Source organism: Anarrhichthys ocellatus, unplaced genomic scaffold, assembly GCF_004355925.1.
Source record: "Anarrhichthys ocellatus isolate YVR2014 unplaced genomic scaffold, GSC_Weel_1.0 scaffold31, whole genome shotgun sequence".
In the NCBI taxonomy this organism is placed as follows: domain Eukaryota; kingdom Metazoa; phylum Chordata; class Actinopteri; order Perciformes; family Anarhichadidae; genus Anarrhichthys; species Anarrhichthys ocellatus.
This window is the reverse complement of record NW_022280061.1, coordinates 142161-158588: the sequence shown is the minus strand read 5'-3', so window position 1 is coordinate 158588 and position 16428 is coordinate 142161. Positions and strand designations below refer to the sequence as shown.

At 44.0% G+C, this 16428-nt stretch overlaps 1 protein-coding gene and 1 non-coding gene across 6 annotated transcripts in view; one reads left to right on the top strand and one right to left on the bottom strand.

Moving 5' to 3' along the window:
- Window positions 1-23: 23 nt before the first annotated feature.
- trnas-aga (transfer RNA serine (anticodon AGA)) lies at window positions 24-105 on the bottom strand. Its single transcript has one exon. It is a non-coding gene; the product is annotated as a tRNA-Ser (tRNA).
- Window positions 106-1263: 1158 nt separating this feature from the next.
- LOC116392752 (nucleosome-remodeling factor subunit BPTF) overlaps window positions 1264-16428 on the top strand; it is a 39816-nt gene continuing 24651 nt past the window's right edge. For 2 of the 5 annotated variants that reach the window (XM_031864476.1, XM_031864478.1), the window contains exons 1-14: window positions 1264-2074; window positions 5227-6049; window positions 8944-8995; window positions 9243-9411; window positions 10479-10697; window positions 11109-11306; window positions 12225-12413; window positions 12792-12964; window positions 13330-13506; window positions 13718-13899; window positions 14172-14303; window positions 15092-15221; window positions 15717-15852; window positions 16070-16372. In XM_031864476.1, the coding sequence (XP_031720336.1) occupies window positions 1510-2074; window positions 5227-6049; window positions 8944-8995; window positions 9243-9411; window positions 10479-10697; window positions 11109-11306; window positions 12225-12413; window positions 12792-12964; window positions 13330-13506; window positions 13718-13899; window positions 14172-14303; window positions 15092-15221; window positions 15717-15852; window positions 16070-16372 (3448 nt within the window). In that variant the 5' untranslated portion in view covers window positions 1264-1509. The remainder of the gene's footprint in view (window positions 2075-5226; window positions 6050-8943; window positions 8996-9242; window positions 9412-10478; window positions 10698-11108; window positions 11307-12224; window positions 12414-12791; window positions 12965-13329; window positions 13507-13717; window positions 13900-14171; window positions 14304-15091; window positions 15222-15716; window positions 15853-16069; window positions 16373-16428) is intronic. The other 3 variants (XM_031864477.1, XM_031864475.1, XM_031864479.1) reach the window with 2 other exon arrangements.

Here is a 16428-nt window from a genome sequence, read left to right as displayed (position 1 = left end):
CACAGATACAAAAAAAGACATCTCGTTGTCGGCAGGATTCGAACCTGCGCGGGGAGACCCCAATGGATTTCTAGTCCATCGCCTTAACCACTCGGCCACGACAACTTACAAGAGGCCTACATTTGTATTTACATCTTAAACAAAACTATACAATTAAGTCGCAGCAATACATATATTGTATATGTAATTACCTGCGATAATGGCAGTACATATGATAGTTTGGCTAGCTATGCGACAAAAGCCGCAGCTTGGGTTTTGTGCAGTCTATTGTTGAAGCGGCCAAAATGAAAAGGGAAAGCCAACGAGAGCAGAAGACGAACAGTTAACGTTAACTTACCAAACTCATCAAGTCAAACCCAGAGGCGTTTGACAAGAGTGAAGGGTGTTGCAATTGCACCTCTATTACTCTTCTTTGGTTGACCGTACACGTTATTGCGGGCTACATTATAACACTGTTAAGATTATAGTGCGTGTTTGATCAGCAGGAGATCAGCATAGCTCCAATAAAATGTCAACGTAATATCAACAATTTAACGTGAACTGAACTGGCTGAACTGATTGAAAATGGAGCCAGGTTCCCTGGTAATACTTTAAAGTAATTTTAAAGTAATATGAAATGCATTTGTCAAAAAATAAATGTACAGCTGTTTTGCACATTTACGTCATTCTAAACATGGAAATGTGTGTGCTATTTACTTTTAGGACAAATTTGGGTTAATATTATAAAGCTAAATGTCGGACTATGCTTATCTTCTCGCCTGGCTCTGCTGTGACGACGATGGCGACATGGCCGAAAATGTACGATGATGTTTCACTAAAAACACTCGACCCACCTGTGATTAAAACTACCCGCCAAAATCAGTCAGCGCTAATAAAGTGCTATTGGAATATAGCGTTTGCATGAATAACACATTTTATGAACTAGCACGGCAATTGCGTCGATTGTAGAATAGTGAGTCACGTGACTTCGCATCCACTCAGGCCTGCTAGTGTCAAGTTAGAGGATAAAAAACACATCTTCCGATCTGTTGCAGTGAGCTCGTTAAAACGAAAGTGTTTAAAGTTTATATTTGGATTATATAACGGCTGTGATGACAATTTATAATATATGTAACCGTGTTTCATATTTGTGCTATGTTCTGTGAAACTCGATATTAAATACTGATTTGTATTTTTTACTTTGACTGTGCTTTAAGTTTGAAGGAAAGCGTGCTTTACTTCCGGCACAACCACTGGTGCTCGTGGTTAGCTTAACGCAGCTCTGGGGCCTGCTGTGTTTTCAACGGAGGGAGAGCTGAGACGAAAAAATGGCGTCTGCAGGCGACCCAGAGCGGGACACCGGCCATTCAGTTTGAGCTTTCCGCCCTGAAATTGAGACCGGGGCTTGGTGGAGACTTGTCGGGAACCGTCTCCAGATCTGTCGGGTTCTTTCTCCCCCGCCTTTCCCTGGAGTGCGTGGCTCATTCGAGCTCCGAGATTGAAGCGGAACAGAAGAGACTCTCTCCCACAATGAGGGGGAGAAGAGGAAGGCCGCCCAAACAAGCAGCCGCGATGCGGGAAGGTTCACCCGCGCCAGTCCGCGGCTCCAGGGGAAGCAGGAGTCGAGGGATGCGTGGACGGGGGAGAGGCAGAGGACGCGGTCGGGGACGGGGTGGAATTGGCGGCGTTTGTGGCACTGGCTCTGCGGAAGTGGAGACAGAAATCTCCGGCCGAGAGAACTTTCATTCGACCCGGGGCCGCAGGAAAGTTGGAGCCTCAACCACGGCGGCGGCCGCGGCATCGCGGGGCAGAGGAGGCAGATCGAGAGGCAGGGGGTCGAGAGGCAGCCGCGGCGGAGGGAGGCGGCCTCAAACCAAGGTGGTCTACGACGACAACAGCGACGAGGAGGATGATAATATAAGCTACAGGTCAGACGATGATGAACTCCTGAACGACAACCCTTCGTCGGATCTTGAAGAGGAGGAGGCCTTGGGAAACGAATCGGACTATCTGGAGGAACTACCAGATAATGATGATGCCAGCTACTGTACCGAGAGTAGTTTTAAGAGTCACAGCACGCTCGGTAGCACCCCAGGTACGTTTGTTTGCAAGTGCACGCACTTTAGCACAGCCGCTTTGCATTACTTAAAGTGTGCATTTTATTTTTTTCCAGCTCAGTACAGAAACCAAGCCGCATTGTTCAAAATGGAGCTTGCACTCAGAAACAGGCCTTTGTTTACCGTGTGCTGTGCTTACCACTGGTGTACAGATCTGCTCCACGCTTCAACCGGCTCTCGTGTTTTTGACTTTTTGTCGGATCAGCACATTTTTGTTGTCAATTTATATTGGAGATTTTTACCCTTTTGTTTTTTACCGGACTTCTTCGAGCGCGCTGTATTTAACGTGTTTCCGTAGACACGGAGTACCTGGATGTATGGACTCTATTTATCACACACACATATATATATATATATACATAGACATCACTCATTCAACGTGTTTACGTATGTTATTATGCACAACACAGTAAGATCACTTTATTCTATATAACAGACTTCTTCACAACACGTAGTTATTAACGTTGTTTTCAAATGTTGGCCTCGGATTAACAGTTCATAGTTGTACTTTATCTCGGGCTGTTGTACTAAAAAGAAAGTGTTCATAAATAACGGTAATAATTGTATTATATTCATGCATGATCATCGGACCGTTTGCACCACGTCCAACTCTATTTCAGAAGACTTATTTCGTTGCATAACGCTCCTGGATGAGTTTGACAGGCGTTTGTTTTGAAGCGAGGCGCTCTTCTCCTCACTTGTTGCGAACACCAACGATTACGATATTACGTGGTCCGCCGTCACCATAGTAACCACACTGTTTATCAAGGTGAGCGAACACTGATTGGGCCCTCGTGACAATTAGCATCAATTTACATCACACCTGTTATGCAATGTAATGCGCGGGAAGTCATTCTGTAAAGGATGAGAAAAGTAGTGAAAGGGTGATTCGTGTATTTAAATGTCTGTTCAACCGAAACTTTATATATAGTATATATATATCTCTGGCATCAGATTTTATTTCTTGTTGGGATCAATTTTTCCTTTTAAAACAAAAATGTTTTTTTGAAAGAAACACTTGATTCTTGATTTGTTCACCCTATAAAACGTCTCTATGATCAAGCTTAGATGCCATTTAAGTGGGTTTTATAGTGGCACGTGAACATGGCAGCATTGTGAGGGGTCTTTTGTAAGACCAATGGCCCAGACCAGAGGTTTTTATTCAGAATACACCTCACGGACCCCACTTTGAGAATCACTGGTCTGGATGTTTTGGTGCTTTCCCTGCCGTGCTAAATCACATACTTTTCCTTTATACTTTTAGTGTGTTGCTGCCCTTACAAAGTACATGCTGCTGCATGCGGTATGCATACAGTTGGGACATACTACTTTGTCATAACATTGCATCGTGAACTTTGACCCTTTTAACTCCTATATATTCGATATATGTAATAGCTGTCATCTGTCTGTGTTCACCCGGCGGCTCAGTCGATGGGATGTTTCAGAGGATTGTGGGTCAAAATAGCCAGAGAACCACACTGCAAAAGCGACAGGGTGCATTAGGACATCCTGGTGTTTTTGGCGTACTGCATTGGACATACTGTGTATTGAGACATACTTAACTTTTTTCTAAATAGTACAGTTGTGTGGGTATTGGAACACACTCAGAGACACACACATCCATGGGCTTTTCAAACAAAATGCACAGCTCACTCCCTCACACACCACTTTTACACATGATCGCTGTGTTTGATGCCAAATAAGGAACCAGCGGTGGTCAACCCCAGTCTTACCCATTCATACCAGACTGCGTGGTCCCATTATTGTTGGAGCTCATGAGCCAAGGCAAGTCAAATTAGTTTTAATATATCGCCCAATATCACAAATGTCCGTCATATGACACCCCCTGTCCTTCACGACCCTCGCTTCAGATAAATGACGAGGCTAGAAGAGCCCACCGAGGGTATAGTCATCTTCTGATTAGTGAATAGCAACAGTATACTAATCCTGCAGTGATTAAAGACGTGCTTCTTCACCATGTCAAAACCATTGCAGTTCGTCTCAAAAAAGCATTCGTCCGTGATCAGGACCAGGGTCATGAGGCCAGGTTGAATGACCTGCACTGAGCCGTTCACATCAAATACAAATGTCGGCTTTTACATGTTCCTGTGGTCAAAGTACAGCAAATAAGCTGCACCATACGCATTAATTACACTGTAGAAAGAAAGGCAGGCTTATAAATTCAGCTAGTTGTCTTGGGACAAGAATTAGCTGGTCTTCCTTTTTATAAAGTGACTCTTCTGTATAACGCTCTATAGAAGTAACCCCATTCACATTACCTTTAGCCATGTTTCCCCTCAAAATGAGGTGTTCTACGAGTCCTATGTTGCATTTGAATTTGATAGGATGTTATATTTCATGTTGTTATTGTGTCCTTTTTATCAGAACAAATTGGATTACATGTGGCACTCTGATATGCCGCTTGGGGGATCCCCTAGTGCCAACAGGCAGACTGGAAGAAGGACTCTTTATAAGAGGTCAACCCTGCGCGTTTGAACGTTTTACAAACTATTGTTATTGGAGGAACTGGGCGATGGATAGTGGGTGATGGCGGCGCAGTTGCCACCAGTCACGCGTAAACGTACATCACTGGTTTCCATAGAGGCTCCAAACACATAATGAGGGCCACTTTTGCTGAAAATATCTGTGTGCACGTGATTAACTCCTGAATATCAAAACAACAGTTGAAAGCCCCATGTAAGTTGGCGCTTAAGACCAGGATGGTGGGGGAGCACTGGCACTTTTTTTTTTAGAGTTTTTTTAGGTATTTTTTTCAGACAGAAATACTCAAATCTATCCTGGGGACAGCTGATTTTACAACAAGCGGACAAGTGGTAATAGAGTCATTTCTGACCTGTTTTCAGTTTATTTTTCCCGCAGCACTATCAGCTCTTCATTGGCCTTTTCCTGCTCCAAATTATCATTATTGTATCGGCCCATAAAATACATTATGGGTCGACCTCTACACAGTACATCACACAGGTACCATGGTTAGGATTTGGTGTTGACACAAAAGCAAAAATGGTCCGTTTTAATCTTGTATGTATGTTGTCTCTTCATTTAATTTTTTTCTTTGTTATGCCATCCTTCTCACTCCTGACTCTTTTCTTTTTTTTTTCACTTCTTGCAGGCCGGAGAAGGAGTCGGGCATTGCGACCGCAGTCTCCCATCTTTGAGGCAAAGGACATTCCCTCCCTGGAGCTTCCCAAGTCCTCCGAGGACCTCCAGGTCCCTACCTCACAGCTCCTCAATGTGTCTGCCGTCTACGAAGTCCTCCGCAACTTTGGCTCGGTGCTGCGGCTCTCGCCGTTCCGCTTTGAGGATTTCTGTGCGGCGGTGGCCAGCCTGGAGCAGTGCACACTGTTGGCAGAGACCCACATCTCCTTGCTCAAAGCCATTCTCAGAGAGGAGGACACTTCTAACACCACGTTTGGCCCCACTGACGTGAAGGACTCCGTCAACTCCACTCTGTATTTCGTGGACGGTATGACCTGGCCGGAGGTGGTGCGGGCGTACTGCGAGAGTGACCCGGAGTACCGGCACATTCTGCCTTTGCAGGAGTGTGAGGATTACCCGTACGAAACGTTGGAGAGCAAAATAAAAGTCCTCCAGTTTTTGGTGGACCAGTTCCTGGCAACCAACATTGCCCGGGAGGAGCTAATGTCCGAAGGCGTGGTCGCCTACGATGACCACTGCCGGGTATGCCATCGCCTTGGCGACCTGCTGTGCTGCGAGACATGTTCAGCCGTTTACCATCTGGAGTGTGTGAAGCCGCCGCTGCAGGAAGTGCCGGAGGACGAGTGGCAGTGCGAGGTGTGCGTGGCCCACAAGGTGCCCGGTGTGGCGGACTGCATCCCAGAAGTGCAGAGGAGCAAACCGTTTATTCGACAACTGCCGGTTGGCTTCGACCGACACAACCGAAAATACTGGTTCCTTAACCGCCGCATTGTCGTGTAAGTTCACAACGTTTCATTTATGTGCCAACGCTTTTGCATATAATTCAAGAGGTGTCAGTGTGGGTGACTTGGTCTTGTTAAAGTGTTGAATACTGATAATATACAGACTGAAACGCTTGGTAAGGACGGAGTGTGTGAAACATGTTTGTTTGATCGTTAATCAACCATTACGGTCCCTTAGTTTGAACATTTTTTTTCTCTCCAAAATAGTAGCACAATTCTAGTACACAACCAACACACAACCAACTCGCACATTTGCTTGAAATTCCATGATTTTCTCTTTTTCCAAAATTATAAGGAGTACAGGCGAGAGTAATAAGCGTGCTGTAACAACAGTTTAATCAGCTCAAAATCAGAGTCTCCAAAGTTGTCACGTAGAAAGTGTTCATGAATGTCACAAACAGAACAGAAGAGAGATATTGCAAGTAATCCATTCTGCACATACTGACACATTACATTATATACTGTAGCTGATATCGATGCAGCTGATGTAACCACATTATTTGTGGATCAGTTTACTTTGTCCCAGCCGCTTGTCTAAAGAGTATTATTATTATTATTATTATAGGCAACTCAGGTGAGCAGAGGGGCCATGAGTGACCTGCATTAACCCAATTACATTGACTGGCTCTGTTTGGAAAGCATAGAGCAATACCTACAAAGTCAAACATGCATACCATAAATTTAAGTAAAAAAAGTAAAGTAAAAAATGTATGATGAGCCAAAAAAATAACTGCATCTGTCCATAGGATTTAACACAACCTGACCATCAGCAGTATTGGTCCAATGTGTTAGCAAATGATCTCTGGTATTGAGCAGTCACAGATGGTGTGTGTGTGTGCTGGGTCAGCAGCAGCAGAAGGCCTGCTACATAAACCATAAAAGAGCCTGGATCACCTGAACACTATATGGTTTTAAAAGGGTGGCCCGAGGTTTGTCATTGCTGCGTTTACTCTCGCTTCTTTTTCTGCTCTCCAAATTGCCCCCCAGCAGGTGCTGCATTACTGATCTCCACTCTCCCTTCAGAAACCGTGTGTGTGTGTGTGTGTGTGTGTGTGTGTGGGTGTGGGTGTGTGTGAGGGTGCATATAAGTAGTGTGCACAGAGGAAAGTTTGTGTGACTGGATGTACGTGCAGTGAATGATGCGAGCAAAAGTAAGGTTGTGTCTTGCAGAAGCGTAGCCTTTCTTCTAACCAGTACGGTTCACCCTACAGGTGCACACATTTCATGGGAAGCTTAGGGAGAGCAGATCTTTTCACAGATTATTGAAATTCTCCGTGTTTTAATCATTTAGAATGGAAGAAAGTAGGGCCGGGCAATAATTTAATATGTTTGTTTAACATCAGTGGAATTTAATTGCGACCATATGATTGCATCATGAGGCTCGGGAGGGGCCGCAGAGAAATAATTCTATATATTGAGACCACCATTAACTCATTTATGCACACAAGATATCATTTGTGATTAAAATTTAATGAAATCGTTCCCACATTTGGATTCATTTGTGGGCACAACTTATTAAATAATTTTGGCAGTGCACAAGGCCAAGTCATTCATTCTAGCCGACGCCTGCTTCAGGCGCTCGTCCTTGCTTCAGCTTTACTTTAGTTTGGGGATGAGTTATTTAAGACAAGTTCACATCTTGCTGATACTTGAAACAGGCGTGCTGCACTTCACGCTGGCTCTCTGTGTACACACTTACCTCGTGCACACGAATTTACCAAAACATGGGGACGATTAGATTAAAGTGAAGCCACGAATTACATCTTGTACGCGCAAATTATGAAATTAGGTTTGTTTTAGGTGTTCTTGGCTTCAACACTGGTGTTGTATTTTTAATAATATTTCTAAACTTTCGACACCCAAAAAGCATGAAAGAAGATTAAAAAATATAGAGTAATCGTCTCAGCCATCTGACTATAACATATCGAGAGTTTCAGGCGACCCCAAACCTTTGAGCGGTAGTGTGTACATGTATATAAAGCAAAGTGTAATAAAAACAAAGAAAATCAAATTCCTGCTTTATATTTTATGCAGCCTACTTTTAGTATCTAACACCTTGTACAGTTAAATACAACAAGTAACTTAAAAATCAACTGATGATTCTCTTCACCACCATGGACAGCCAAAATTTCTACCTTGCTCCAAACAGGCAAGCACGTGCTCTGGTTCTGGTGCTGTTTTGGTAAACGCATGTGAGATTTTAAGTAGAAACGCTCTTAAGAAAATACCCTTAAATCAATTATCTGGAAATTGTTTCCAAGAGCCCTGTGAGTGACTTGTACACCTTTTTACTTTAGCTCTTTAACTAATGTTACACACTTGCAGCAAATCCGATTCCATATCCCTACAGATCCATATCGTGTCTGTGGTCGTGTAATTCATTGTCTATGACATGAATGTGACAGCATTGTATTGCCACCGAGAGATGAAAACTGGCATAAAACACATTTTGTTGTGAGGTCCACTATGTTAACGTTAATCATTCATGCGAGCAGGCTAACCATGAAATGAACGTTTATAATGGACGGATCGGCCAGTTCCTGGAGCGCTTCAAAGAGTAATTGCTAGCATGACCAATGCACAGTTCCCTCTGGTTAATGCATGGCTTAATCACATGTTTATGTTTCGTGGACACTTTAATTGACATCAGTGCGACGTAAACGTTTAGATTTAAATGGCTAAGCAGCAGTCACTGCTAAATTCAGTGTGAGAAGTGTGAAAAAAAAAAAGTATACTGACTAGACAAAAGGCAACAAACAAATGCCAATAAACACATGAAGCTACACAGAAGTATATAGAAAGAAGGCATATGTAGAGCATCTTCTTCCTGTTTGTCCCACCCGTCACTGTTGTGTCTCCTAATGGTCCCCCTCCTGTCCCCCCTGCAGCGAGGAGGATGGCGATCAGGAGGACAAAGCCATCTGGTACTACAGCACCAAGGTAGACGCGACTCGTCCTTTTCTCTCACTGGGGGGTGCAGTGCTCTTCACACAATATAAAATTGAATTATTTTGTTTTGAAAGACTCTTGTTACTCTTAATGTCTTTCTTACAATAACTATGTGTCCCAATCCCACTCTTTCTTTTTATGAACAAAATACATCCCAACATTCCCTGTTTTCTTTGGGAGTGCTGCTGTGAGCCAATCTTTATTGCACTTATTGAACTCCCCCCCCCCCCTCCCCCAGGTCCAGCTAGGCGAGCTCATAGAGTGTTGGGATAAGGAGTACTGGGAGGCCGACCTGTATGCGGCGCTTGAGGAGATAAGGGACGAGGTGCACGCACATATGGACATCACTGAGGACCTAACCAACAAGGCCCGTGGCAGCAACAAGTGTTTCCTCACTGCCGCTAATGGTAAGAATATTTCACTCTTTCTCAGTTGAGCTGCAAAGTTGAATCATCGAATCAGTGGAAGTATTTTCTTTCTTCCTTTTCTGCCTCTGTCTTCCCACTCCTCTGCCTGCTTCCCCCCCCCCCCAATACTCATGAATGCCACCCAGTCATAGATGGGTGGGCCGTAGGAATCAAACCATCTATTATGTAACCTTACTCTGGTTCCTAGTGTGGCCAGTGTCCAGCACTCGAGCTCCCCTTCAGTCGCTCCTCTGTTCCTTGCTTCAGACAGGGTGTCCACCAAATCCATGCGTTCATTTTTTTATTTTTTTTGCCTGCTGTGTTTGGTGAAAATGATGCACTTGTGAGCACCTCATGTTTATAGCATTCACTCTGCTGTGCCGATAACCTTCATCACAAATAAAGGGTTGAAACACAGCGCCACACTTTAAATGGTGCTGCTGTATGTGGCGTTTACGTTTGATGCAACACACACAGTTAAGTCGAAGGTCATCACTTTCTGCAGACTTTAACATAAAAGATGTATGCCTGTATGAATACGTTTGTCAGACTTTATCAAACTAACAGCAACAGCTTCATCCCAGTGTTTTTTGTTGTATTTTTTCAAGGAATGCAAGGATGTACATGTAGCACACATGATACTTAAGATACACGAGGGATTGATTGGTCATGATAATTGGAAAAACCAATTAATGTCAATGTTTCTCTGTTTTTATCTTGGTTTCTTTATGCTGGCCTGCACAGTGCAGATGGAGGCTTTTTATTGCTCACCTTATGTTGAAGCAGTCATGGTGCGACAGATGAGTCATACTCTGCTGAAGGACTTCACAGTCTTCCGTTGTGTATGAATGACCCGTCGTGCTTATCTCTCAATATGCGACTATCACTGCTGCTGCACATATTAACAACACTGTGGTCATTCTGAAACACAGCAGGATGCCATTGTGCTCTTTGATCACGCACAGATAAGCCAACTTTTCCCTGATTGTGATTTCATGATAATCACACGCTATCTATTTTCCCCTCCTTTTCATTACTGTTGTCGTTTGTTTGCTTCTGTCATCCAGAGGAGATCCTGGAGCGGCTACGGGCTAAGAAGGAGGAGGAGCTGGAGGAGGTGAAGAGACGGGCTGCCGAGGAGGCGCTGAAAGCGCGGCTGGAGAAAGAGAAGGAAGATGAAGAGGCCAAGTTGAGGGACGAGGGGCAACAGGAGGGCAAGGTCAAAGATGTGACGGAAGAGGAGGAGACTAAAGAAGAGGCCACGGGAGAGAAAACGGATGGTGAAGGTATTTATGTTGGTATTCTGACAAACACGATTAAAGCACAAGTTTAATTTATATCTGTGTCTTGCTGGAAATGTTTTATACAGTGCAATAAAGAGGCCCCTATACAGAGCGATAAAACATTTACTGCATGTGCAGCAGAACAAAACACGTCTTTGGTTCGCTTATTGGCCACGAGAGCATAATGAATATAAATGTCTATGTATTCCCATAAATGCATGATTGCATTCATCTTGTAAATCTAAAGGTAGTAAAAGTGCAAAGGTAATATCATTTTTTTCAATTGATGATTTTAGGATTTGACCACATCGGTCTTCCCCAACCGTCACTGCTTCTCTCCATTGTCTCCAAGTTTTGTATGCATTATACCATAATATCCACAATATTTACAACATTGCTGCTGTCCACCTGTAGTTATTGAAGCTCCACCCACTGGCCAAGATGGCAGTAGTGGCAGTAGCATCTCAGACGGACCTCCGCTTCTGGCAACACAAATCCTCCCCACTGCCGTGAGCTATGGCGTGGCCTCGGAGGCTCCAAAGCCCTCTGCCGCCGCCGAAGCGGCTCTGATAGCGGGATGTTCCCATGTGAAGGTCTCTAACAACACTGAAGGTATACGAGGACATGTCGGGGGGGGGGAGTTGACCTCATTAAGCTTTTTGGGGGGGGAGATTTGCTTTAACGTCGCACTCTGCAACTTCACAGGATTGTGTGATGAATCTCATAGCAGTGAATTGTTTGTGAGCGCCGGTGCTTTGGCGTTCCTCCTGACCATCTCTCAGCCTGCTGCTTTGCATGTGGCTCTCATTCCATCTGCTGGCTTTTGTGTTCAATCGTCCAACTTTTCTTTCTTGAAACCTGCCGTCGGCCCTGGAACACCTCCAGCCATTTTGCACTTGGAACTCTTAAAACCTCGTGCTCTCTTTTTCTCTAAAGAGCGGAGATGCCGATTTCATCGATTGATTTGCGATCAGATGGCATTGTCAACGCACTCGGCATGACCAGACCCGAGCCTCGGTCAACTGGGGACAGCATTTACATTGCCTGGCATAATAAGCTTTTCCTTTGCTGTTTGCTTGTTAACATCTGACTAAATAGCTCTCTGTTTAGGGAGAGCCTTTGTTGAAAAACTGCACATATTCATCCTTAATAATTCCAGAGGTTCACCGTTCATTGTCAGTGTATTTATGTAAGCCTTGCTGGAGCCTTGCCTTGCCTGGACTGGTCGCCCATTGCTTTCAAGTGCCCCATCCCTCCATTTGTGCTGTTCTTTGGTGCATGCATTACCCTTGACTTATCAGTAGAGGGAGGTATAGCCTTAACTATTGCAGAACTATCACAGGAAAGTGTCATCCTTTGACAGCTTTGATGCAACAGTCTGGTTTTTCTAGATCAGTAATTTCAGCCGTACTCTGCCGGAACAATTAAATGCACCCTGACAGATGTCTCGGATGAAGAACAACACAATCTGGACAAGCTGATCTTGTTTATGTAACGGTCAATCCTCTTTTTGATTTTCTGTCTGTGTAGCAGAAAACCCGTCGTCAGATTCTGTCCCCGTCAGTGGAGATGGCATCCCCAGCCTGAGCCAGCAATCCCAGACCAGCGAAGAGAACAGTAACTGCAGCATGGGAGCCAGGGTCCCTCCCCGAGGACCTGAACCTCCAGACCTGGCTGACAAGTCCTCCCAGTCATCCCTGGCCAGCCTGGATGACACAGGTCTGACAAAACATTACCTCATAAATGCATCTTGTTTTGTTTTCTAATTTCTGTTGTACTGTTGAAAACTGTACTCGGGTATGTCTAGCAAAGGAGATCTTGATCTTAATGAGACTTCTTGATTAAATAAAGGTTATGTAAAATTATCTTTTCAAGCCTAAACTGATGCCAGAAAAACAACTGTCCTTGATATCATACTAGTAATCTACACATTGTACATCCCATTAAATAGACTTCAAAAACAAGTATTCAGACTGTTATGCTATGCAACAACTGTCATGATGGTATCGCTTTCAGTGATCATTACACATCGTACACCCTTTCAAATAGATTTTACAACAGTCTAAGTCTTGGCTTTTTCTGGCATTGGGTTTCCAGGAGACGGTAAAGACTCGGCCAACGGCGAGGGGGGTCTCAGCAGTAAGAGGTCTGCAGCCACTCGCATGGTGACCCGGCTGAGGAACCCAGAGAGTAAGCTCAGCCAGATGAAGAACCAACAGGTGGCTGCTGCTGTTCACGAAGCCAACAGGGGCTTCAAGGAGGGCAAAGAGGTGAGGAGAGCCATGCATGATTATGCTTTTGCTCTTTTAGACAATATGTAAAAATTAAAAGAAACCTGCGTTGTGTCAAACACACGGGTGCACAGGCCAGTGTATGTTTGTAGATAAGGTTAAAGGCCTCGGAGAAAGAAATGGAGATTTAGCTGACAATCTTTTAAACATTGTCCCGAGCTAACGTGTTAAACCTAATAAAACACTCCACCACAGCTCATTTCAAGGCTGCAACGTCACTGTCTGTAATGAGGATGCTCATTTTATGCAGACAATACAATAGATGGGAATATGAACTTCCTTGTCATAAGGCAATCTTTAAATAAATCTGAATGACTCATGTCTTTTTTCCCCTGCCTGTACAGGTACTAGTAGTAAATGCACAGGGAGACGTCACCCGGGTCAGCACGCGGGGCAAGGAGGTGGTGATGAAGGGGACGCTCAGCCAGTACTTCAAACTTGGACAGGAGGGAAAATACCGCGTCTATCATAACCAGTACAGTTCCAACACTGTGGCCCTCAACAAACACCAGCACAGAGAGGCAAGTAGCACGACAACTTGTTGCTTTTGCCATTTGAATGTTTCGAGGTACAACATCAAATGCAACATTAAATAAGAGCTGCAGGGTTGCTCAGTTATACAGTGACACAGTTATAAACCAATATTGAATGGGGCTCTGAAATGTCCCCGGTCTTTGAGATGCTTTCACTTTAATCCCTGACTGAAACCTACTTTATTTGTCTTTTCATCAGGACCACGACAAGAGGCGGCATCTCTCCCATAAGTTCTGCATGACACCAGCAGGAGAGTTTAAGTGGAATGGGTCGATCCATGGCTCCAAGGTGCTGACCATCTCCACCCTGAGAATCACCATCATCCAGCTGGAGAACAATGTTCCTTCACCGTTCATGCACCCTAACTGGGCCTCACACAGGTACTGATTCAGGCACTGTGATATGGAAATGATTTATTACAATTCTGATACTTGCGTGGCTTGCTATGTGTTTTATAACCACACAAAATGTTCAGGAAGTTGTCAGTCTTGTTGGCGTTGGTGCCTTTCACTGATTAAATCGTCCTATGTGTAGGTATGAAAGAAAGGTCAGAATTAAAGCACTTTTACAAAAGTAAAAGCATACCATGACCTGAAAACTTAATGTAGCCTAAAAGTGAAAAATGTTTAATGATTCTTTGCTTGTTTTTTAGGACCAATTGGATCAAAGCAGTTCAGATGTGCAGTAAAGCCAGAGAGTTTGCGCTGGCTCTGGCCATCCTGGAGTGTGCCATCAAACCTGTGGCCATGCTGCCTCTCTGGAAGGACTCACTGGGCCATACCAGGTAATACAGTGTGTTTGTTTGTGTACTGTACATACAGTGTACACACTACACATATTCATAAATCTGTGCTTTTGTTATGTGCTATAATATCTCAAACACACATAAACAAAATAATAGTTGTATAGTTCCATCCACAAATCAATTTTAAATGCAAGACGTTCAAATACATCAAAACAAGATAACTACTCAAACAAGCGTTCACCGTGTACACAGGGGTTGTGTGGTTAGTTTAGCAGACCAGATCAAAAGGCCCACCCTAGCTGTGAGGCATAATATTTAGACTGCAAGTCCACTACCAGTGCCACCCACCTCTGCCTCGACTACCGCTGTAACACCACAACGCCCCTTTAAAGAGGTGATTGTCCAAGATTTCACAAGGTTAGGATCAGAGTGTGTGTATGTGTGAGACTGAACTGTAAGCAAAGTAATTTAGAGAGAGACGGAGGGTGGGTGTGTGTGTGTGTGTGTGTGTGTGTGTGTGTGTTTGTTTAATTTCTGTTCCAAGAGCAACTATTATCTTATCATCTTAATAAGTCAATGCTTTAATTATACTTTTACATCACTCAAGAAGCTTTCCAATTGTTTACTCGCACTTAATAATGAGATAAACAATTATTTACATATGCGTTTCCAAATGGCTTAAGAGATGGACTGAAATGTTGAAACTAGAATACACGTGTGGTTGTCCTGAAGAGACCGAGTCTTTGTGGAAGTAGAGCCAATTGCATCTACAATTTAAGAGCAGCAGGCTATACTGTATGACAATTAAAACAGAAAAACGTTTTCAGGTTAAACCGCATGACATCCATGGAGCGTGAGGAGAAGGAGAAAGTGAAGAAGAGGGAGAAGAAGCTGGAGGATGAGGAGACAATGCAACAGGCCACCTGGGTGAAGTACACCTTTCCAATTAAACACCAGGTAGGTCGTATCCAAACCCGGCTCAAGATGAATGTATTACCTCAAAAGTTAGATATTCTATTGCCCTAACTATTCTACTTCTGTTGATTATGCAAACACAACATGAAACTATATTGACAATGGGATAATGGCAATACTATTTCAGTCTGGTCTACTTCAAGATTTAGACTTTGCTGCCTGGAAAACTGAGGCGTCGCTTTGAGGAAAAACTAGTTTTTGTGTGTGTGTGTGTGTGTGTGTGTGTGTGTGTGTGTGTGTGTGTGTGCGCGTGCGCGTGACCGACCATCAAGGGCTCTTTGATGCAGCAAGTTGAGTTATTATGTGAGTCACTTCCAGCAGCAATTAGTGATCAGTGGGCGAATAACCTTTTAATCTCTCTTTATGCCTTTGCTCTCCCCATTTTTTTCTGTTTCCCCTAATTCGCTTTTCTCTGTGTGAACCTTTCATCTCTTTCGATTTACTCATTCCTCTTCTGTTTTCTGGTCTTATTTGAAGGTGTGGAAGCAGAAAGGAGAGGAGTATCGCGTTACGGGCTATGGGGGCTGGAGTTGGATCAGTAGGACTTATGTGCAGCGGTTTCTCCCCAAGCTTCCCGGCAACACCAACGCCAACTACCGCAAAGAACTGGAAGGTCTGGAGCGGGAGGCCTAACATGTGTTTTTCTATAATTTAAAGTTTTTATAACTCTTAAGAGTAAATTAATCTCTCACTCAGTAATCTCAACAATCTGCTACCAACTATTTCAAATGTCCAGCAAAGCTGCAGATTAACTGCAGTGTCCAAAACATGTTCTTTATGTAATAGAAGTCTTGTTTATTTTTCTAATTAAGTCGTTGTGTTTTCCAAAGATGCTAAACTTGGCAAGAAATGTACCCTGTTGGACTTGAGTCGACGTCCCAGTGTGGCTGCACCAGAAGCTCAGGGAGCTGCTGTCTTAAGCAGTGAGGCGAAAGATGAAGACTCCTCTAACCTCTCCAAGCCCACACCAGATCCTCCAATGTCTGTGGAAGATTTGGAGTCTGATGAGAGGATGGAAGAGGAAAAGAAAGAAGGGGTAGATGCAAAGGAAAAGTCTGAGGAATTATCAGCAGATGAATCACCTGCAGGGATGGAGGTGGACCCCACAGACTCGCGATCAGATGAAGAGCAAAGTATGACAGAGTGCCACTTAGTGTCTAACTGCACTGTATTCAATTGCATGTGGCTC